Source organism: Oncorhynchus nerka, linkage group LG28, assembly GCF_034236695.1.
Source record: "Oncorhynchus nerka isolate Pitt River linkage group LG28, Oner_Uvic_2.0, whole genome shotgun sequence".
In the NCBI taxonomy this organism is placed as follows: Eukaryota; Metazoa; Chordata; class Actinopteri; order Salmoniformes; family Salmonidae; genus Oncorhynchus; species Oncorhynchus nerka.
The window spans coordinates 70,416,805-70,442,220 of NC_088423.1; the positions used below are offsets into that span (position 1 = coordinate 70,416,805).

The window sequence follows — 25,416 nt, forward strand, 5'->3', positions numbered from 1 at the left end:
TGCTGGGAGTTAAGGCACCTTTATTTCAAGGCGAAGTTGACACAACAGAAAATCCTGGCACACAAGTGCGAAGAAGATAAAACATTTCTCATGCTGTCTAAAAGTGCTCTCGTACATGAAGGAAATCTTTCAGTGCTCGGAGGACGCAAACCAACACAGGAACAACACATACAAACAAGAACCATCAGCTGCTAAATATTGCACTTGAGGAACTACTTTGGAATGTGCTTGTATTATAGATTTTCCAAAAAAGTATCTGCTTAAATTCCACAAATATAGATATTTTACACACACAAAAAAAGTTGAATTAAAAAACATATCTCTTTAAATATCTCTGTAAATCTCTTCAGGGGATGTCCGTTTACTGGACCTGAGAGAATGAACATAAAAGTAACAGAGTGGTAGATTAATGTACGTTAGTCTAATGTTTACTGTGACATTTGTCTTAGGGAACTCATCATGAATCATCCATTTTCGCCCAAGGGGCCACATTCAGTCCTACAGGATGACATATCAGAGTAGGACAAGGAATAAGAACAATACATTGTGAATATATACAGTGAGGTCCAAAAGTATTTGGACAATGACAAATATATATTTTTGGGGGCTCTGTACTTCAGCACTTTGGATTTGAAATGATAAAGACTATAAAGTGCAAATTGTCAGCTTTAGTTTGAGGGTATTTGGTCCCATATTCATAAGTGTAGTATATGTGTAGTATTTGGTCCCATATTCATAAGTGTAGTATATGTGTAGTATTTGGTCCCATATTCATAAGTGTAGTATATGTGTAGTATTTGGTCCCATATTCATAAGTGTAGTATATGTGTAGTATTTGGTCCCATATTCATAGCACACAATGATTACATCAAGCTTGTGAATACAAACTTCTTGAATGCATTTGCAGTTTGTGTGTCAGATTATTTTGTGCCAAAGAGAAATTAATGGTAAATAATATATTGTGTATTTTGGAGTCACATTTATTGTAAATAAGAATAGAACATGTTTCTAAACCCTATTGAAATTCATGTGGATGCTACCATGATAATTATGAATGAATCGGGAATAATGATTTGTTCCCCTCCAAAATGCTACCCTCCCTGTTCATTCTGTTCATTGTGTCATTCAGTTCACCTGATATGGATGGAAAGGCCCTCATATTAAAGCTGACAGTCTGCATTTTCACATAATAGTCATTGTATCATTTCAAATACAAAATCCTGGATCTCACTGTAGCTAAGAACATATTTCATCACACTATTATACTTGGCCCCCTAAGCAACAATCATATATCAACATCAGAAACAGTCAGGCAGCTTTCCTAACACAACATAAATATGCCTTGATAAAGTTTATGATCATTAGAAGACTTATCCTCTGAAACCAATAAAAAACTAAATAAATGCTCCCAAAGATACACCCCCCCCAAACCCTAGATCTTCAAAACCCTATATTCAAGTTCAGCTCTTGATGTATCATGGAAAAAAAGTCTTTGGACTGAGAGAAGTATGAGACAGGCTCTTTGTTATTCTGGAGTGGGATTCTTTGGCTGTACTCCTACATTCAGTCCAAAGATCTTCTTCTTGTCCTGGACCATGGCTTTTTCTGCCGACATGTCCCCGTGGTTGTTATAGCGATCACTAAAGTATGTGAAAACACTGACGACCAGAAACGTGACCAGGAACAACGTCAAAACAATCCAGAGAAGTCGGTTACGGCGGAAAATCTTGGGGCAAAGCCGGTCAAGGACAACTAGGACCTCTTCAACCTTACTGTAAAGGCCAAATTGAGAGGGGATTCAGAACAATCCAAGGTATACACCCAGTCATTATACAGTGGCTAGTATAACTACATCATCATTTATTTACAGTTCATCTACATGAAGTGAAAATTACCTGTTGAACTTTTCTTTTCTGCTGACTTCTTTTCTTTCATCCTTCTTTTCTGGATTTTCCTCTACCTTCTCCTCTTCCTCCTCCTCCTCCTCCACCACTTTGACTTCTTTACTTCTCTTCAGTCCCTCTTGGTAGCTGTATTTGGAACATCACACTTGTTTTCTCATTAAAAAGGCACATGAGCTGAACGTAGAGGAAGTATCATAAGGCACCAGGGGCACAGTACATATAAACTACTTCACTTTATTGCAATGCTGACTGTACTGAATGTACTGTAATATTTTGTTGATTCTTCATACTATTATGTACTGACACTATTATGTCAGTACAGCCACTCTTCTATCAGCGTGCACAGGGTGTGTGACTGTGGGTATGATTGTGGGTGGTCAGGGTGAGTGGGTACATAGAAAAGGGCCTCACCCTTTATTGTAGGCCTCCTCCTCAATCTTTGCCTTGATCTCTGATCTGATCTCTGATCTGATCTCCTCTAGGTTGACGGAGGGCTTGGCTGGGGCAGATGGCTCAGCTTCCTGCTCTGCCACACTCTTTCCACTGCATTGTTTCATAGCGGAAAGAACACATAGAACATTTTACCAACAGACATTATGATGAGAGTGAGGAGTGCATCATGGTCATTAGGCTTTCCATCATAACACTGTGGCCTTGTGTTAATGGACAGGCTGGAACGCAGTTGAATGGCAGCGTGCGGGGATGGCACCATCACTGCCAGGCAAGCTTGCGTAAAAACCAGAAGTACAAAGGCAAAATGTGTACATGGGGACTCTTAAAACGTCCCTGGCTTTTACTGAGCAGACACTTGATACAATTGTTATTGTCTCTCTCGCTCCGAGAGATCCTGAGATTTTGGCATGGGGCAAACTAAGAGAGCACACCACTTGAATGCTCTCTCTCTCTCTCTCAGACTCCCCTTATTACTAAGCCAGGGATGGAGTCTCTGGCCTGGCTTTTGTCAAGCTCCCCAGCCCAAATGTTTAGATTACATCTCAGAATATCCCATCAGCCAGTTGCAGTTGGGTTTTTATGGAATGTTGCACAGTTATTTTGGGTGCATAGACAATCTGGGAGTTGCATAAGGGTAGTGCAGTTATCTGCTGTATATGGCCCCTGGTATCCGGATGGCAATGGTTAATCAAGCTACTTCCTGAATGTCAAGTACACAAGGCAAAGATTCTGATACAGCACAAGATGTCTTCTGATAAGGGTGTACATATATTAAAGCCCCGCATCGACCCATTGTTTCAAAGTGCTGTGAACTGATCTTGGGAACCAGGCAATACAGGCAAGGAGATAGATTGTGCTGAGAACAGTATGTACAGTATATTCGTGGGTATGCATTAGGTCAACATTATGACAGAGGATGGAGGAACATACCTCTCAGCTATAGCTGGATGTGTAGGTTCAGTGGGAAAGTTGCTTTTCATACTGTTGGCTTCACACTGTAATTAACAAGATCAAACAACATGCATGTAGACAAAGCAGACTGATAATATCCTGTCTATTTAAGTTTACCACTTAATCATGTGGTCAGGTTGACAGGCTGAGAAGGCCGTGATTGGGTAGAAAACATACCAGGACAGGAAGTGCTTGGCCCATGGTGGGTTGGGGGCTGGGTCCCATGGCAACGCTGGGGCCAGGTCCTGCCATGACCGGGGTCTGACCAGGGATGTTCAGGAGGTTAAATTTGGGGACTACCGCAACACTGACCCTCCGCCTGGGCAAAGCCTGATAAGGATCCATTGGAAGGGAGAGAGAGAGAGGGTGAGAGAAAGAGGAGGGAAGAAAAGAGAGGGAGAGTTCAGTTGGGGGTATTATCCTTAAAAAGATATGGTCTATCACATTGAGAACTGTTACCCTGATATAACCAGTCAAACCCAGTTCAACTGTGTTCAACACTACAGCACCAACCTTTCCCAGGGTCAGGGACATAGACCTGGATGGCCGTGGGACTCCATCATCTAACCAAAGAACACAGGAGAACGTAGTTTAAGTCAATCAACATTTTGCAACAACTTGCCCTTCATGTCCTGGAGATAAAGAGTTTGTGCAGGTGTACCTCCAGTGTCTATGGATCCTCCATAGCAGCGACTAGAGTTCTGGTTGGCCAGCTTCTTGAACTCCATCAACTCAGCGTGGTCCTTCTCATAGGTCCTCTTCAGATTCTCCACGTACTGCATCATCACCTCTGTGGCCTTGTTCATACGTTTCTCCTATCACACACAGGGTTCCAAAAGGGTTCTTCGGCTGTCCCCATAGGAGAAACATTTTGGGTTCCATGTAAAACCCTCTGTGGAAAGGGTTTTACTTGGAACCCAAAAGGGTTCTACCTGGAACCTAAAAGGGTTCTTTAAAGGGTTCTCCTATTGGGACAGACAAAGAACCCTTTTAGGTTCTAGATAGTACCTTTTGTTCTAAGAGTGCAGCAACAGCAGGGTCATTACTGTCTATGGGCAGGAGAGTTAACCATACAGTCACAGCAGAAAGAGAGAGAGAATATCATTTTGAGAGGGACTCCAACACTGTGGAAAGCCATCATCATGTCAGGTCTGGGGTCAGGTCTTGTACAGCAGCAATGTTGTTAGTCTATAAATCACAACGGACATACCCCTGAGTCCTTCCCTAGTCATTTATTGGAGTTGGCTTTGGTGTGAACGATAACCTGAGGGAAAGCATAACAGGCTAAATCTTTCACAAACATATCTTATTTGAAGAAAACAAAACATACCCATGCCCCTGAACATCCCAAAGTCTTTTCTCATGACAGTGGAGCATGGAAAAGTTTTCACTTTCACTCAATATTTTCTTCTCTCATTCAGGGGTTTCATCGAATCATGAGTGTACCCTGTGGATGGCCCATCCTCTCCTATCCTATGTCTGATTTCCAGTACCTGTCTGACTGCTCCAACCATCTCAGCTCTGCTGGAGAGCCTGGTGGCCAGACGGTGCAGTACTGCTACTGTCTCTATGAGGCACTGGTAGGACTCCCGCTGCTCCATGTTACTCCACTGTGGTGCCGTGCACTGAGGAGGCAACAGCAACAAAACAAAGGGCCTTGATAAATGAGTGAATCACAACTAATTTCATATCCTGTGTCATCATGGCCGACTAAAGGCTGACCTTCAGAGAGCCTTTGAATTCTTCCAGTTCCTTCTCCGTGTTCTCCTCGGTCAGGGTCCGCTCCCGCTCCGCCTGTTTGAGCCGTGTCTCCAGAGTGTAGTTGTCGTTCCGGAACGCCAGCGACAGTTGAACAAACGCGTTCTGTGGGGAGGATATGACTGTGTTTAATGTTCATGAAACGGTCCCCGGGGACACATTAGGTACCATTATTAAGGACTGAGACACGTCAACTCACTGGACCGCCACACAAAGTAGATCAGAGGGGTCAAGTCAATTAACGTGCTGCCCAAGAAAACATGAATACAGTATGGGACTGAATAAACACATGTAACACTGCACATCCTTGATAACGTGTTAACATAACATAACTGTTATTCTAGCAATGTACAGTATGCGGTAATGTAAAGCACAACTACACCAGCTGGCTACCCAGCTACCATATAGAACGACACCAGCTGGCTACCCAGCTACCATATAGAACGACACCAGCTGGCTACCCAGCTATCACTGGCTAGTTGGCTACCCACCAACTAGCCAGTGTGTTGACAGTGCTGCTTGCTACCAGGCCTGAGATGAGCCTATAACGTGCAGCGATGATGACAGATGAACTCTTGATGCCATGCTGTCATGATCAAAGGGTCTCTGCTGCAGCATTCCAAACATCTTCCCAGAGTACTGAGGCAAGTGTTGAGAGGAAATCGGTGAACTCGACTGTCCTAGTGCACAACATGTATCCCCCTGGGAGGGACAGGCGTCTGTGCAGGCGGGGCTAAAGCCTAGTCCAAGTGCTCTGCACTCAAACAACACAGCCATGTTTGCATTTTCTCCTTAGAGACAGGAAATTGAGGCTCCCATTAGTCTCAATCATTGGTAGAGACTAGGGGCTTCCTGTACATTACATTCAGGCCACAGACAACAGGCGAACATGCCTAAAACTGGTTACTACTGTATAATACACTCTTCAGAGTAGATACTCACCTCAACTTCTTTTTCGGTGAGTGGAGGTGCACTGCAATAGAATCAAAGAGGAAATATAGGTTCAGTATGTAAGTAGAAAGACCAAAATATATTGTAAAAGGTCATTCCCTGTCAGTCTAAATACTGTGATTACCCACCAGCCTGGTAGCCCTCTGTGCAGTTTGAGTTTCCTCAGCATGATGTCTGAGATGTTGGGCATGGCGTCTGACTTCTCTTTAGCATCCTCATCAGTAGGAGACCCTGCAGGGGGCAGAAGAGAGGGACCTGGCCACAAAAACAAACACACACACACACACACACACAAGACCATTAGATAGAGACCAGATAGCCACGTTGTAACTATGGGAAAACCTAATTTATTTAAATAATCAGATTACTATTTTGATAATCAACCTACTTCTGAGCAACATTGTACTGCAATCTGGATCACAAACTATTTCACTGATGTCTTTTAAATGTTTTGGCCAAACAATATTAGCTGACTGGGTTCTCTCACTCACACCATCTGCTGGTGCAAACTTAAAATAAAATTTCAGGTTGCCAATAAATTGCAGCTCTATGCCAAACTTAGAACAGAACATGCCCTCAGTTCTAAGGAAAATCTCTCGGGGTCAGTAAGGACTGTGACGTAGCTGGGAGCCTTGACTCCTTTCCCCCTCACTAGATAAAAGTCTACTGTCTACTCCAATGGTCTGTTACACAGCACTGTCTCCTCTCCAGGTCAGACACGGGGTAACACAGTACCTCTTTCCTGTTCAGCTGTTTCACTCAAGTCTGCCAACTTTGACCCCACAATGCTTTGGTTCCGCATCAGCTTGTGCTCCTGTATACAGAAGAACAGTGCAAATGTGGATTTTTAAGAGCTTTTATGTTGTAACTGTGTCGTACAAAGATGTTTACGAGACCAAAATATTACAAGAACAAGACATTCTCTCTCATGATTTTAGCATTTACCATAAAGGCTCTTAAATCCCCAAAACATGCAATAAATGTCACATTAATGCTATCAGGTTCAAGTCAAGGGATGAGCCCCGGTAGTTAAAAGGCTCCCATCGTACCTCTCTTATTTTGGACAGCTTCTGCACGTTGACAGGCTGTACAGGGAAGTCCTTGTACCCAGAGGACTTGAGCAGGGCATCCCGGGTCTTGTCTTGAAAGGAGAAGGTTTCCTCGTTTGTAGAGGGGAGACTTGGTGCCCCATTTCTGGCGTTGAGAGTTCCAACAGTGTCCCAGGACACCGCTCTCATTAGGGGAGGAAAGGCCCCGATGGTCTTGATCTCTGCCGTGCAGGGCCTGCTGAGTGGGGGGCCGAGGGACAGGCTTGGCCACCCCAGTGGCAGGGGCCTGGTTGGGGGCTCGGGCCAGACCCTCTTCTGGCTTATTGACTAGTACTGGTGCTGGGCAATTCTTAGCTGTTACCCGGGGGTCAAAGTTCTCCTTCTGGCCCCCACTGGGCTCCCTGGAGGGTGGGGGAACAGAGTAGCGGGGAGCCAGGGTGCCTGAGGACACCTTACGCTTCTCATTGGGCTTCCAGTCCACCAACCTCCTGGTGCTCTAAAAACAGCAATATCACAATTCTTTAAACACTGTCAATTCAGGAGAAACTAATTGGATTTTCTTGGAGAGGGGGCGCAAGAATGTTAACATTTACAATTGTCTACCGTAAATGAATTATTGTATCCAACATAGCTATGCGCATAGCTATTCTGGAGTGTAAACTAACTACGTATTGCATTTTCATGTATGACTAACTGTTCCAGGGTGCCTCTTGAGAATGAGAGTGGTGGTGATTAGTGCTATGCTACCTCATGCTCTGGTGTACTGGTATCAGCCTGCTCCCTCGCAGACAGAACCTCCAATCGCTGCCAGAGAGGAACACGAAACAACACACATCAACATACTGTTAAAATACCATTACTGAGTGCATCAGAAAAATATCATTCCTATTGGTCTTACCAGGCTGACAGGCGACGAAGGGGCATAGTTCACCTCTGTGGCTACAGCTGAAAGAAAAAGGTTTACAAAAAAAGCAGAATAATGAAATGTATTTTTATGCAGGGATTTTCATGCTCCCCCGCAAAGAGAGTGAATATCCTCTAACTGACAGAGAGATAGACGTACCTATTTGAGGGGCTGTGATTAGAGAGCTGCTTCTGGACGGTACAGGTGAGGAGGATGGTGTGTGGTTAGGAGAAAGACCTGTGGGTAAAACATACACATGTGTTTTATGTTTGGACAATGAAAGTACAGTATACTGCATCAGCATCGCTTTCCAGATAACGCAACAATAAAACTATAGTTATTGGGATTTCATTTGACATCTGCCACTGTAGTCTGTTACGTGATGGAAGACTGGACTTATCTGGCGTGCATTCAGAATGCTGCAAGACGAAGGCATGAGGGCACGTACGTGATGTTCAGATAACTCCGGAAGTCAAGATAGAAACATACAGCAATTACAATGACTCACTTACGCAACTCAGCTAGCAGACCTGAGGGTTTGTGGCTGCTCACTGTATTTCATAACCAGCTTTTAGATTGTTCAACCAAATCTACACTCCACCAGCTGATTAAATCTCTTCTGTGTAAATAGTGGTCTTAAACTGAATAGCTTAATACTTACATACTGTACACTGTACAGTAAGACTTACCATAAAGTACTCGTCTATTTCCCTGTTTCACTTGTATACCCGTCTGTAAACCAGTGAGTGTCTCTCACCTGTGGGGGATTCAGAGAGGCTGCAGGTGGACTTTCGGCCCCTGCGGCTCAGGAAGCGGTCGCTGACTTTCTTGGCCTCCTGCAGCAGCACCAGGTTCTTCTGACGGTCCTCCTCTGAGAGCTGCAGCTCAGGCAGATGGTCTTTCACCAGGTCTATCACATTGCCTGTACTGTCTGAGAAGGATACACACGCGCACACCAGAGTCGTAATTAAAACACAAACAGAGACAATAAGAGACAAATGGCAACAACTAATAGTCTTCTCTCTGAGCTCAGGCAGATGGTCTTTCATCCGGTCTATCACATTGCCTGTACTGTCTGAGAAGGACACACACACACACACACACAATAGTCTTCTCTCTGAGCTCAGCACAGAGCGACAGGCCAACATCAATAGTAATCAAAGCAGAAGCATCCCGGCACTGAGAGCTTTGGCTCTGATTTTCTAAGGACAAAGGGCCCCAGTTCTGTATGCTGTCAGACACTGATGACCAAACTTATACATTTCAATAGATAGAATTAAATTAGCCATACAATGTTATGAAGAAAAAAAATCTGAATGGAACTCACATTTTGAACAATGGACTTATGTACGTTTTGTTAACATGAGGCTATATTTAGCCTTTAAGTATTTGATTGTACCCACCGACTGTAGTGATTGGTCCTCCCAGGGCGTTTCGGGACAAGCGAGGTCTGGGACTGTGTGGTCTGGGAAAGAGTAACGTTTCAAATGAACAGATGCCGTGTTCTTACGACGCAGTCTTTATTTACATTTAGCCACTCTAAACACTTGAAGAAGGATGGATTTTATTTTCTAGAAATATCTCGATGCTGGTTTGGTTAAAGTGGATCATTTTTCCAGAGGTGGTTTGCTCTCAATCCACCTTGACATGAGCAGTCCTGTTCTCAGGATGAAATAACACATGTACCTGGTCTGTTCCAGAGGTCGACCGTCTGCTTGGACCACGGTCACGGTCGCTTGCTTTGGGAAGACAATGGTGGGAGCAGGCATCTCCACGGTAACTGCTCTACTTTCAACTGGTGTATACTAGATAGAAAAATATGTGTGAAACAAAAGGTTTAAAATAAGTTAGGAGAGGTGTAACTTTAGTTATGCAGCAAGACCAGAACTAGACTGCATGAAAAGGGTTTTGAGGGGACTTTTGAGGGACCGGGATAATAGAAATGGTATCCTGCCATAGACAATCTAATATTGTCTCTCAAAAATAAGGCAAAATCATAGATATGGATATTGTTACTGCAATGACGTAAATTGGGGGACATTTTCATTTAAATCTTTCGAAACATAAAATCATGCAAAACAAAGATTACAGAGACATTTGAGTAAACATGTCTCCAAATGGCTTGTGTCACTGCAAAGGCACCAACACTTTCTCATGCTCTACCCTTTAACCTTCCTGCTTATGTACACGTCTATAAAATCTTTTGTACACACTTTCACAGAGATGTTTGGTGACTTGGTTCCCCAAACTGGAGACTTGCTGTTTTCGTACACTTTTAATGTTGATATTAGTGTGAAGACAGAGCCTAACATACACCTTAATGTCTCTCTAGACCCTCCCTGATGTTGACCATGGCTGGGGCTGTATGGGGAACGTGGTGGAATCAGCAGGGGGGAAAAGACACTTCAACTTCAAGGCACAACCATTTCAAAGCACTTTTAAGGGAAAAATAAATAAATTTGTGGTCCTCTGTTAACGGTGGGTATTTCAGTGAGGCACTTAGCTCTGTTGACTAGCAGGTGGTCCCTGGTTTCCAGCAGCAGCATTTTTAGCTCAGCAGCACAATGTCAACAGCCTGAACCCCTGAACATCAGAAACTCTAGACAACGTCCCTCTGGACTAACATCCTGAACTCACTGGACCTCAGCATCCCAGGAGAGTGGAAGCACAGAATGAACTCTCACCTGAACCATGTGATCTGTAACTAAGTCAACCATGTTAAGTATATTTCCAACATTAAAGGTCAGGCTTATATACCTCATTCACGTTTTATTTATATCCTAGTATCCTAGTTCTATCCTGAGAGAAAGTATGCAAATAAACAGGGAGGCATTAAATATACTTCACTGAGACCTTTGTCCTGGAAGAAATTGCTAATAAATGATATCCCTATAAGAGTCTAAAACTGCTGAAAGGCCAGGGCTATTGTTTAATAAAGGAGGATCATTTTATACGGCTGCCATACCCCCAGGTTAGATTACAGAGGCTCATTGCATTCCTCAGTGAAGTCTTATCTAGGCCGTGTTTATGGCTGACAGGAACGGATGACAGTGTACTCCTAGGAGGAGTAACTCAATGGTTCTGGTGAGGCAGCCATCTGCTCAACACAAATCTGTTGTGTCTCTACAGTGTAAACCAAACAGCTGTATATACTGTAGCTCCGGACTGTACACAGGCAGCTTTCAGGAAGCCTCTACTTTTTTGTCTAAGTTTCAATGGCATGTTTTCTGGGAGACGTACTGGACTAGGCAAAGCCACATTCAGAGACTCATAAAACATCCAATCTATCCACTGCTCTGTGCAAGTCTACTCAACTAAATGAACATTAGGGTGGGGAGTCACACAGGATGTGAACAGGTGACAGAACAAAACAACGAGAGACAGTTCAGTCTTCAGAGTAGAGCCAAGATCTAGAGGGGTCTGGACACACTGTGCAAACCTTGTCTTGACCACCAGTGCAGTGCAAATTACCTCATCAACACAAAAAACACAGGGTAATAAGAGGCCCTGGGGAAAAAAAGTTTGTGATCTGGACAGAAGAGGAAAGAACATCCTGCTCATGATTTTGCTGGAATTAATGACATATTTTCACTGCTGAGCAAAGCTTTGTTCCTGAGTCAAAAATAGAATTGGTTGAAAAGCAGGGAGTCATTGTTACTAAAGGTACACATATCCATAACACAGTAACATGTATTAGCAATGAATATGTGAGTAACACTATGAGCATAGATATGAGTTAAGCCTATTGCTCATATTGCTCATATGCTATTGTTGCTCACATATTCATTGCAAAACCGTATAGCTTGCCAATACTGAACCTTAGGTTCTAGGTTCAGTGTTAATGAGCGAGTGCCATGTATAGCTCTGAGTGCAACATACCACAACTTTACAGTGAAGGTTTAATGTAAAGGATAGGTACTCACTGTGCTGGGTGAGCTGGAGGAACTGTCGAGCTCCTCAGGGGAATCCTCCTCTTCTTCAGGGAGGACGGGCATTACGGGGGCTGTGGGGCTCGGGGTCGTGTCAGGGGGAAGAAAAAGGGGCTCTCAGCTGGAGTGGGTTGGGTAGGGGATTCCTCTAACTGCTGTTCAGTCTGAACCCAGGGAAAGCAGTACAACTCGTGGCCCCCTCCTTCCTGGAACCAGAATTATATGCATGCAAGCAGGAAGTCACACAGGCACAACTGAGAATACACAGCCTCTGATGGCTTCTAACTATCAGGGAAACCACAAAGAAGCATGACACTTCCTCGAATAGGATAAGTGTATAGAACATTTGTCTATGAATGGGTGTGTCAACTGGTGGTGGCTATGTCTGTTTGAACTTTGATGCTGGAAGACAAAACCTATGATATCATAAGGAAAGTACTTCTCCTGTCCTATTCGGTGTCCTGTGTGAATTTAAGTGTGCTCTCTCTAATTCTCCCTTTCTCTCTTTCTTTCTCTCTCTCGGAGGACCTGAGCCCTAGGACCATGCCCCAGGACTACCTGACATGATGACTCCTTGCTGTCCCCAGTCCACCTGGCCGTGCTGCTGCTCCAGTTTCAACTGTTCTGCCTTATTATTATTCGACCATGCTGGTCATTTATGAACATTTGAACATCTTGGCCATGTTCTGTTATAATCTCCACCCGGCACAGCCAGAAGAGGACTGGCCACCCCACATAGCCTGGTTCCTCTCTAGGTTTCTTCCTAGGTTTTGGCCTTTCTAGGGAGTTTTTCCTAGCCACCGTGCTTCTACACCTGCATTGCTTGCTGTTTGGGGTTTTAGGCTGGGTTTCTGTACAGCACTTTGAGATATCAGCTGATGTACGAAGGGCTATATAAATACATTTGATTTGATTTGATTTGAAAGGGCCTTGTAGACATACATTGAAAGTCTGTAAATAGTATTGCAGTTGCACTATTCTGGTCATCTCCATGTAAAAGGGCCAACATGTGAAGTTTGTAGGAGCATATCACATTTGATGTCAAATGAAAGCTAAGTCTATGTTTTTGGGACATGAAGGTATAGATTTTTCAATCATTTTCAATTCTAAAAATGTGGCATAAGTAAAGTTTTGATTTGTGGATAAACAGATGGAAAGGGTGTCTTAGAAAACACCTACCAGAAAAAGTCTTAAAAGGTTTCAGAAATACATAAAAAGCCAATAATGTTGATGTAAAGACCGCTGCAAACTAATATCAACACTTATATTTAGTTTTGGAGAAATTATTTACCTTGTGTAAGTTTAAGAAATATTGCCTAGTGTCTTGTCATTCTGTTACCAAAAACCCACATATCTAATAAGATATTTTCTCATTTCTCTCCCTTATGAGGGAGGATAATGACATTTCACAGAATAACAAGTAGAGGTAGTCCTAGCAATTAGTTATAGTGTTTCTACTGATAAAAATGTTGTTAAAGAATTATTAAGTGATTAAAATGCATCACTCTGTTACCAAATTGGTAACAGAGTGATTGAAAAATCTGCAACATAATGACTGCAATTGAATTCATCACAATGGAAAATCATAGTAGTCACAAACCACAGTTGCAGTACAGCACAGTAGAGCACAGTAGAGTAGAGTACATTGTAATGGACTGGACTCTACTGTACTTTTCTTTACTGTACTGTACTGTGCTCTACTGTACTGAACTATACTTTACTCTATTTGTATTTTCTTTACTGTACTGTACTATACTGAATTCTACTCTACTCTACTGTACTGTGCTGTACGATGTCCAAACTTGTGAAACATAGACGTCTATGATTGGTACAGATTTGGTCCGGTCTGGACCAAAAATAGCCCGTGTGTAGAATAATACCAAAACATGCAAAGGAGGATATTACATTTTTCTACCTTTGTGCACCTATTCAGGATGTATCACCATGAATATACATTCATAATTGCATTTCTGTATAGTCCAGATTAAGCACCCATGATGTGATTTCTGTTAGCATCATTCATCTACCGGGTGTTGATCCATTACCGGGTGTTGATCCACCAAAATATACTGAACAAAAATATAAACGTAACAGGTAGTGTTGGTCCCATGTTTCATGAGTTCAAATAAAAGATCCCAGAAATGTTCCATACATACAAGAATTGTATTTCTCTCAAATGTTGTGCACAAATGTGTTTACATCCATGTTAGTGAGCATTTCTCCTTTGCCAAGATAATTCATTCACCTGACAGATGCGGCATATCAAGAAGCTGATTAAACAGCTTGATCATTACACAGGTGTACCTTGTGCTGGGGACAATAAATGTGTAGTTTTGTCACACAACATAATGCCACAAATGTCTCAAGTTGAGGGAGCATGCAAAAAGATGCATGCTGACTGCAGGAATGTACACCAGAGCTGTTGCTAGAGAATTGCATGTTCATTTCTCTACCATAAGCCGCCTCTAAGGTTGTTTTAGAGAATTTGATAGAATGTCCAACCGGCCTCACAACTGCAGAACACATGCCAGTCCAGGACTTCCACATCTGGCTTCTTCACCTGCGGGATTGTCTGAGAGCAGCCACCCAGACAGCTGAAGATATTGTGGGTTTGAAAACCAAAGAATTTCTGCACAAACTGTCAGAAACCGTCTCAGGGAAGTTCATCTGCGTGTGTGTCATCCTCACCAGGCTGTTGACCTGACTGCAGTTCGGCATCATATCCGACTTCAGTGGACAAATGCTCACCTTCGGTAGCCACTGGCATGCTGGAGAAATGTGCTCTTCACGGATGAATCCCGGTTTCAACTGTACCGGGCAGATGGCAGACAGTGTGTATGGCGTGGGCGAGTGGTTTGCTGAACAGAGTGTCCCATGGTGGCTTGGGGTTATTGTATGGGCAGGCATACGCAACTGGGCAACAAACACAATTGCATTTTATCATGGCAATTTTAATGCAAAGAGATATCATGACGAGATCTTGAGGCCCTTTGACGTGCCATTCATCCGTCGCCATCACCTCATGTTTCCGCCATGATAATGCACATGATAATACACGGCCCCATGTCGCAAGGATCTGTACACAATTCCTGGATACTGAAAATGTCCCAGTTCATCCATGGCCTGCATACTCACCAGACATGTCACCCATTGAGCATATTTGACATTGCTTTGGATCGACATGTATGACAGCGTGTTCCAGTTCCTGCCAATATCCAGCAACTTCACACAGCCATTGAAAAAGAGTGGGACAACATTCCACAGGCCACAATCAACAGCCTGATTAATTCCATGCGAAGGAAATGTGTCGCCGTAGTGCACATGTGGTTTAACCAACACCTCACAGACACAGTGCGTGTAGGATACCTAGATTATGAGATTATTATGGATAAGAGCGTTAGTATTTGTATTTGTCAAATGGCAGCCAAGCATCGATCATTATGAAACCAGAATAAGACACTCAATATTTATTGGAAATGAGCATCAAGCTCATCACCTTGCACATTAATCACCCTGTGAAGTTCATAACTGATTTCATCTGTAGTTTAATAAACTGCATGCTTTCCCAAGTCGTAGTGGGAGGACAACACACCATATCACTTGACTCCAAGTTTACTTCGATATGATGGTTCTTATATTACATTTACATGGGGCCGTGTATTATCATGTGCATTATCATGGCGGAAACATGAGGTGATGGCGACGGATGAATGGCACGTCAAAGGGCCTCCTGCATGAGGCAAATGGTGGTCACACCAGATATTGACTGGTTTTCTGATCCACGCCACCACGTTTTTTTTAAGGTATCTGTGATGACAGATACATATATCTGTATTCCTAGTCATTTTAATTCCATAGATTAGAGCAGCGTTTCCCAACCCTGGTCCTCCAGTACCCCCAACAGCACACGGTTTCGTTGTAGCCTGTCATTCTGTTACCAAACTTTGCATCTGCACTGTTCATCTAGTAAATGTGTTTTAGTAACATTTTCAGTGGCAATTGTTAAAAGTAGACTTCTGTGTATAGGGGTACGGTTTGTTAAAGGCTATGTGCAGTCAAAAACTGGATTGTCTGTGTTTTGATATATATTTCCACACTATGAGTTTGGCCTATTACTGTGAAATTATGGAAATGATAATAATACCCTTTCAGTGGAAGAGCTGTTTGAAAAGACTGTCTGTACTTTCAGCCTGTTTTGGTGGGATGGAGTTTTGGCCTGCCTGGTGACATCACTAGGCTGTAAATGTGTTAATATTAAACCAATAAGAAAGAGAGTTCCAAACCTCTCTGCCAATGACAGATAGTTTTCCTTTTCCCCTCCCCACTCAGACAACTCCCAGACAGTCCTAGCAAAAATTCTTGCTTGAGCTGTTTTTTGTTTTCTTTTTGACCATTTTGAATGAAAAGAATCACAGTGGCTAAGTTTCCATCCAACAGATTTCCATGCGAATTATCTGTCACGTTCTGACCATAGTTCTTGTGTGTTTTACTTGTTTTAGTGTTGGTCAGGACGTGAGCTGGGTGGGCATTCTATGTTGTGTGTCTAGTTTGTCTGTTTCTGTGTTTGGCCTGATATGGTTCTCAATCAGAAGCAGGTGTTAGTCATTGTCTCTGATTGGGAACCATATTTAGGTAGCCTGTTTTGTGTTGGGTTTTGTGGGTGATTATTTTCATGTCTGTGTTTGTTTCACCACACAGGACTGTTTCGGGTTTCACATTTATTGTTTTGTATATTTGTAGTGTTTCTCGGTATTCATCTTGATGAAAGATGTTTAACCTCAAACCACGCTGTGTTTTGTTCCGCCTCTCCTTCCCAGGAAGAAAGCTGTTACATTATCAAAAATCTGTACAAAACAATATTCCCAGTTTCCACCAGAGATGTGTTTCCATCAAACAGACGTTTTGTGGATGTAAAGCGGTGCACGATGACGTAGTGCACATGTGGTTTAACCAACACCTCACAGACACAGTGCGTGTAGGATACCTAGATTATGAGATTATTATGGATAAGAGCGTTAGTATTTGTATTTGTCAAATGGCAGCCAAGCATCGATCATTATGAAACCAGAATAAGACACTCAATATTTATTGGAAATGAGCATCAAGCTCATCACCTTGCACATTAATCACCCTGTGAAGTTCATAACTGATTTCATCTGTAGTTTAATAAACTGCATGCTTTCCCAAGTCGTAGTGGGAGGACAACACACCATATCACTTGACTCCAAGTTTACTTCGATATGATGGTTCTTATATTACATTTACATTTAAGTCATTTAGCAGACGCTCTTATCCAGAGCGACTTACAAATTGGTGCGTTCACCTTAAGACATCCAGTGGAACAGCCACTTTACAATAGTGCATCTAAATATTTTAAGGGGGGTGAGAAGGATTACTTTATCCTATCCTATCTTATATCAATACTTGCCCATACATTTCCACCGCCATTTTTCAGATAATTAATTTTACCCACACAAAAAGATCTCACCATGTCAAACGAACAAATTGTTTTGTCGGCATTTATAAAATTGTACCGGCATTTTATGTATCCATCAGCCCGGTTGTGACTTTCTTTCATGCGTTAGGTAACTCATCCGCATGAAATGGTTGGATGGAAACGTGGTTAGTAAGGTACTTAATTGTTATGCAGAAATGATTAGATGTTGAGGTAGAAACGGCTGCATTGGTCCTTTAAACATTTTAAAGTGAAAGAGAGAGTCTCAGCGTCACTCTGTTACAATGGAATCGACCCTTCGCTCAAATAACTTGGTTATGATGCAATGAATTATCATTGCAATATTCCAGATGCAGCACAACTCTCTAGCGGCATATTACTGTAATAACGTCTCAGACAAACCATCACACAGACATGTCAGCTGCTTCTCTCTAGTGTTAGACCTGACTAACAAGTCCTGGAGCTTCCAGAGCAGTGCATAAACAAATGTGACCTTTCTCTCCCCAGAGGCGGGGGCGGATGAGCCAAGTTAATCTGGGAGAACGGGAATCCCCAGAGGAACGCATTCTTCCAGATATTAAAGTTAGATTTAATTCTGAGAATGAACAAAGAAAAACAAGATACCGTTGTCTTGTAACGCATCTAAACATCTACGACAGGCAAATCAAACGTGGAGACAGCGAGGTAGCACAATGGAGGATGACAGGTCAGAAGGGTTGTAATTAAATCGTCACAGAGCAAAAGGTTAGCTTGAACTACCATATTTACACTAAAACGAGCATATCTAACCACACAATCACAATCTGATTCCAAAGGGGAAACAAACACAATTATTTATCCTGTCCATTTCAACATGCCTATGGAAATAATACTCTGGGAAAATGTCATACAGCAGAGCCAGAATCATCCAAATCAGACATGCCATCAGTCAGAGCTCTGTCGGGGTTGACGGAGGTCACATTCTAACTGGAGTCTCCCTCTCTGAGCCTAATGGTCTTTGCCAGGGCTCACTCCAGGATCCCCTGCTCCCCCCCCCATCCTACCCTGCCTCTCTGACCATCAGCCAACCCATGCCCCCCACAGCCAGCAGACAAGCACCACTCACTCTGTTCCTGGGTATGGGAGGGGGTGTTTGTGTAGGAAACCATGTCTTTGGAAGGATGTGTACACCTTAAATGGGTAAAATAACTTGCTTATGTTTCTGTCTCTGCCCATTTAGAATAGTGTGTGAGTGTTCTTTTTTTTAACTACAATGATTTGGGAATCACTCAAGTATTTAATCACAAAAGAGGCTATCCTCATTAAAGATATTAAAAAGTATTCAGTCCTAACCTTATCTGAGCCTGTTATTAAAACAGTCGGTAGATCTCGAGAATGGAAACTCCCACAATGCTCAAGATCACACCCAATATCTGTTGGTTGTAATGCGTTGCTCCTCCCACGATCTTCTGGTTCAGAGGCTTTACTACCAGCACTGTCTCCTGGGTTTGATGGCTGACTTCTCCCACAGTCTCCAGGCGGCAATGCTTGGCCACTCCCACAGTCGCAGGCCTCTGACTGACAGTGGTCACGGCAACTGGGATCCTCCGATCTGAGACTGATCAAACACATCAACACACTGTTCTTTATCCATAATCAACAGTTAAATCTCTCCAAAATCATATCAAACACAATTGTAACCCACTGCATCCTGCTCTGTGAAATACCACCACCTCCTCATTCTAAACCCGGAGAGGTGAGCCTTTCCTAACACACTTTATGCAATCCTCTGACAGTTCCCGCTTCCTCCTAAGAACATACTGAGTGCCCTTGTATATTATTGGGGCGCTGGTGTGTGACCATGTAAACATTGGCATCCCTGCACAGTCTCACCTTAGCCTAGCTCTTCAGTGTGGGGGATGTTAATCTAAACACATGCAATATCCTCTTCCTGTAAAAGAGAGAGAATATAAACACTAACCCTGCTACATTCTCCTCAGTGTGAGCGGCAGTGTGACTGACACAGGCAGACTGAGGGGGTGTTTCCGGTGGGACGGTAAGAGGAGGTGCACACTCGTCCTGGAGGAAGACTTGTGATGGGGACACTGGGGGCGTTTGTGTCTCTGACACTGGGATGAAACCTACGAGAGGGAGGAACCAACACAGACAGGGAGGTCCTAGTCACACTAACAACATGTTGTAGGCAGAGTAGCAGACGTGTGAAAACAAAACACATGAAACCAGCAGATGGACAGGAGATAGGAGCAGAAATGACATGCAAATGAATGGTAGCACTATATGATCTGCCAAAAGGAAGTGGAAGAAATGGGAGGTGCACATGAGCATTTCGCTGCACCTACAGTATTATACCTGCTGTAAACTGTGTATGTGACGAATACATTAGATTTTGATTTGAAGACGACAGTGGATCTATTACCTAAAACTGCAGGTGCAGGACCATCACTGCGGGTACTGTTGTGCTTTTGGTCTGGGACAAAGTCAGTACATTGGACTTGGCTTGGTTTGTTGTCCTCAGTGCAGGGTGGCTCTGAATCATCACAGCTCTGACAGAGAGAAAACAACATCTTCCATTAATCCATTCATGAACTATGATGTGTCATCCACACTCATCATCTCCTAGTCCCTACCTATGTTTAGTGTTTCATGGGGCTGTTAGCCGTATCAGACCTAGCCTATTTAGACATTTAAAATACATTTAAAAAGGAGAGAGAACGCATCAATGGATTTGTCTGACATGCCGGCAATGAGAGATTCAGTGTCATGTGTTCAGTATTCACTAAGCAGAAGGGAAAAACAATAAGCTGTAGAACAGAACACATTCACCCTCTTATCTTTGCTCATAAGTAATCCAGCGTGCACATTTCATTGAGGAATGGCTTCCTGAGTCCAGACACAGTACAGTAACAGTGTATGCTGGTAAATGTCATGACCAACATGGCTGACGTGGCTAGAGGATGCTGGGAACGTGAGGCTAATAGACCCATCCCTCACAAGGGAGGAAGTCGACTGTTTAGCGTTCTCCTATGTACAAGAGGGATATTTTGACCAGGCCTCAGTAAGATGAAAGTACTTATGTTCTTATTGTCTAATTGTTTTTATAGAATTAAAAAGCACATTGTCCACACCCAGGAACAGCAAATGTGAGCTAGAACAAAACCTTGAAAAACTATTTATTTTCAGTTTGAAATACTTATAACATAACTGGAGTTGATTGGCCCCTTTGTAAGGACATGACCTTTTATTTTCCATAATCACATTGAGCCAATGAGCCAGGAGAACCGTGTGCCATTTTCTGATAAGAAAAACAAGACCCTACACTGATGAAATTAAATCACTGTCCTGTTACGGCCTTCACAAAACACAATGTCTAGATAGGCCAACTTTCTACAACTGGAGCTGTGATGAACCACTCATAGACAACACAAAATGCACCCGGATCTCCTGTCTAACATACTACAATAAACAGACAAATGATTTGTCATAAAAGTTCATAACAAGCTGTTATAAATCTCTAGTGCATTGTCAAACATCAGAGAATGCTGCTATTTCCATTAGCGTGAGGGTTTAGTGAGTTCAGGTTCAGTACCGAAGGTCTCCTCCTTATCAAGCCTGCGTATTTACTCCGACACACTTCTATATCTGCACATGATGAAGGAGATGACGTAGGCAGAACACTTTCAAACATAGTTAATAAATGATGTTCATAAATAAAAACCATCTAAAGAACAGTCACACAGTGACAAATGAAGGCTGTCCAGAAAGACTGCTGTACTGTGGCTGTGCAAAATTGCAAGGGTTTTGACATACTGTAAATGTTTACACTAAATATTATTAAGTAACTGGTTCCACAGCTTTTTTTTGTTGGTTTACTCAACTTTTCGGTCAAAGCGTTACCTGAACTTAAAAAAAATGTGTTGGCCCAAACTTAGCTGCAACATTAGAAAACGTAGGCAAAAATTCAGTCAACTTAAAACAATGTTTGCTTAAATTGTCTCATATGTTCGAGTATAGATGATTATTTGGGTGGTGTAGCAGGAAGATCGGAATGCCTTGAACCAAGAGGTTGTGAGTTCAACTTCCAGGTGAGGACATGTTGAACAACAATTACCGTATAAATGAACATACACACTGCAATCTTGTATGTCAACGTGTGTCAAATATGTATGTTGAAAACATTGTACTGTATGTTAACAGCACTCTGTGTGTAACTAGTTCTATAGACTTGTTTTAAGGTAAGATGCCCAAATAATAATTTTTAGTTGAATGAGCATATGGGAAAGTTAAGCACACATCATTTCCAGTTGATCAAGTTGATCAAAGTTTTCTCAAGTTAGAGCTTGGTTTGGACCAAGTTTGGACCAACAATTTTTTTGTTGTCGTTCAAGTAACACTTAGACCGAAAAGTTGAGTAAACCAAAAATATTGTGGACCCAGTAACTTAATAACAATTTATTTAAATAACTAGATTTGTGGGTGTTGTTAAAAAAAACATTTTTTTTTACAGTGCAACACTGCAATTTAGAAGCAATGTCCTGGGCTGAGATAGTTTCTGGGAGTCCACAGTGAGAGTCAATTTCAAAGCAAACAGAGTCAAGGGGGCCAAGCTGAGCTGCAGGAGTCTAAACAGAGAGACAATGAGATGAATATTGCAGTGTAATTGAATCACTCTGATTATTTCCTGCCGGGCCCGGGAGTACATCCACGCCTGCAAGGATCTGTCCACTGGACACACAGGGCCTCTCAGTCTCTCTCTCCCCTGACCAGAGCTATTTTTGGGAACCTCCAGCCTGTCCCCTTTAGCAGGCAGGTCCCTGAGGGCCACAGAGTTACCTCACGGCAAGGCAGAGGGCTGGCCTCGCTGCTCCCTCATGATAAAGTGAGCTGAGCAGAGCGTTCGCCCCGACCCCCTTCTCCCCTGTTACGTAAGCCCTCTGCCTGTTGCCAGATTTGTTTAAAATTTGGTTGTGTAAAGCACAGGGAGTACAGAACCGGCAGAGGAAGTGGTGGTTACACAGCCACCATCCCAGATAACAGGATATGGAGGGAGTGTGAGAAAGATGAGAGATGGACGGGAAAAGATAGAGGGGGAGGCAAGTGAGCTTGTTCAAAATACCAATGCCATTTAGGCGATCATGGCTATATACAGTATCGCAATAAAACAAAAAAATCATTAGCATCTGCTGGTCATGCATAGAATCCCAGTATGTGCAACTTCCAACCAAGTCTTGTAATTATTGTTCTCCCTTAGCAAACTATTGCTATCTTCCCAATAAGTGACAGCCTATAGACCCTCAGCAGAGATATGCATATTCCAACAAAGTCATAATAACCCCAAAGTGATGATGAACAGTGTAAATGTTTACATGGCTGTCAACTCGATGCACATAGCCAACGATACTAATGATAACGTGCATATCATGCAGCTGCAGACTCTCTCATCTCTAAACAAATAAAACCGTGCGTACAATACATCATGTCTACCTGTCCACAGAGCAGAGAATAGATCAATAGCTGTACCTGTAACCTCCTGTGAGAGATACCACCTTCACTGCTTAGCTCCACATAAACTCCACATAAAACACCCGACAGAACATTCCCTCAGTCAAACTGTAATTCCCAGATTTTTTCCCAGAAAACCTAGCTATCCCTGGCTGTCTCTTTTCCTTTCCCCGTCTTTTTTTCCAGCACCAGCCTCTCTTTCACTCCTGGGAGCTTTGACCATTTAAGGAGAAGGCTCTGTGTGCCTCTCTGGGCTGCTGCTGCTGTGTATGTGTACAGCTTTTCTCTAAGGCTGCCGCTCCACTCCACTCAGCCCTGACTGATCACATCTCCTGAATTACACTCCAACTCTGAGCTCCAACTCTGAGCTCGTACTCTGCCTGTGAGCGCCAAGTTGCTATTTTTTCCTCTCTGTGATCATTCTGTGGGGGCAGAGGTCTGACCAGGGACGGGTAGAGTTTGGACGTGTGTGTGTTTGATCAGAACACCTTATAACTCAAACTATCATTCCTCCATCCCCCACCAGATTAGAGTCTAGGACACGGTTTAGGGTGTAAACAGTGTTCCAAGCAGTCACATAAACTCAAGAAATGAAGGGTGGGTGGGTAGCTCCTACTGAGCACCTAAAATAAAACACACAGACATACACGCACATACCTACTCATGTACACATCTGCATCCTCTGTTTTCTAGATACAGAGGCACACAGACTAAAAAAGCTCTCATGATAAGCTTCTCAAATGTTATGGATTATCTGAGGTTATACACTTTTTTAGAGGTCATTAATAGACCATAAGACCATAAGAGACAGTATGAGAAACAGGGGATTCTACACATCACATAAAGTAAATGGAAGGGGGAACCAGTAACAGCAGACACATTATGAAACCTGGTTCCATTTTTAATCAGATCACAACAAAGAGAAAAGGCCTTCTGTTAGTGTGTGATTATTCAATGATCCAATAATGACACAGCTAGCCTGTATCTCACTGTTCTGGGAGCAGCGGTACAGTTTGCTCTAATATGGGCTGACAGGCCTCTGCTACAGTGTGAGGATAATTGTTTATCTCAGGTTTGGGTGTTTGAAGCCCAGAAAAGGATTAGAGAGGAAAGGAGAAAGGGCTGTAGAAAACATTCTAGATATTCCTCTCGTATTTTACTCAATTAGATCAAAAAACAAAGTTCCATTCAGAGGCACAGGCTGTCAGCACATGTGGGATCATGCTACTGAACAGATACAGAGAACAAAGAGCCTAGTCATCCAGGTTATAAGACAAACATAGTAATGATTCAGGCAGTGAACTGTCACTACAACAGGAAATACATGACATCGATCAGAATTGTAGGCAAAGTGGGAAGACGTGTAGTAAAATATGAACTTGCAAACAATATTTCTTCTTTGTTACGTTAGCCTATACAACACCAAAAGTACCAACAAAAAAATTATATACATATATCTTACCTTGCTGCCACTGTTGCTGCCTCCTCCAGTTCGTGAATAAATGGCACCTGTTTGAACCAAACCAGAGAAAGTGAGAAGAGCTCAATTTGCATCTTACTGGTACTGTACTGTATGTAATGTAAATTAATGCCACTAAATTGAGGAGTATTCCTCTGAGGATGACGCACCGATTGAGCTGTCTGTCTAATTGGTGGACAGGACAGTATTTCAGAAAGTCCTCTACCTCACCCCCTACCTCCATTTCTAGGGGCAACAATAACCTGGCAACCAGTTTCATGGGACGCTTGATCCTCTGGTTGAAAGCACTTGGCCCACGGCAGGCCTATTGTGTCATATCCTTTTGAACCTCTCCTGAAAGACAGTGTCGTTCCGTCATTGCGAACAAACAGAAATCTAAATGACACCAATGCTACATGCTACTTGAAGCATCCTTATCACTGGAAACGTCCTCATGGCTTTCAGATCTAATTACAGGGGGAAATAGAATGATCACAAGGATCTATAATTCATTCATACTGGGGTCAGTGGCAGGTTGAGAAAAGAAACCACATCACAGCTTTCCAACTCCAACAGTGGACAGACAGGAAAACATCCGTTTGCACTTCACGTTGGCAAAACATCTTGGAAGCACTTCATTCTTGTCTAGTATTTATTTTACAACGTCGCCACCGAGAGCTCTCAGGCTCAGAAAAGCATAAATGGTCATAAGAGCCCTTTTGCTTCTGACTATAGTAGAATTGTCACATTTACTCCTGCCACTGCTGATTTCAGTAAAACAATTTCAATATCTTGTTATATGTATATGTGAATTGAGTCACTCTTGATAGTGACATACACCTGCTCCACAAGTCTTTGCTCGAGTCCTATAGGTATTGCTCATGTAAAAGTACATAAACATCTGTACAAGTGATACTGTACATAATGATAGGGCCTACAGTACAGTATGTACAATATTGCTTTAGTTTACCGTACTACTAAATACACATGTTTTGGCACAAAATGTTCAGTATGAACAAAACATACTTGAATTCTAGTTAATATCTTCTAATAAACACAAGCCCATATTAAACTGCCCTGGTTGGTATGAAACCAATGTGCAGG

General features: G+C 42.7%; 1 protein-coding gene across 1 annotated transcript; it reads right to left on the minus strand.

Moving 5' to 3' along the window:
* LOC115113632 (inositol 1,4,5-triphosphate receptor associated 1-like) lies at positions 1-24,390 on the minus strand. The gene is given in 25 exon segments (XM_029641491.2): positions 1-1,772; positions 1,896-2,030; positions 2,316-2,447; positions 3,288-3,352; positions 3,486-3,638; positions 3,822-3,871; positions 3,970-4,123; positions 4,802-4,933; positions 5,031-5,171; positions 6,009-6,039; positions 6,146-6,272; positions 6,753-6,831; positions 7,067-7,301; positions 7,303-7,562; positions 7,814-7,870; positions 7,965-8,011; positions 8,130-8,207; positions 8,728-8,901; positions 9,374-9,435; positions 9,657-9,775; positions 11,894-12,105; positions 18,687-18,951; positions 19,315-19,474; positions 19,771-19,897; positions 24,316-24,390. Coding segments are annotated over 21 exon segments (2,550 nt in total). The 5' UTR covers positions 11,966-12,105; positions 18,687-18,951; positions 19,315-19,474; positions 19,771-19,897; positions 24,316-24,390; the 3' UTR covers positions 1-1,525.
* Between the last annotated feature and the right edge of the window lie 1,026 nt (positions 24,391-25,416).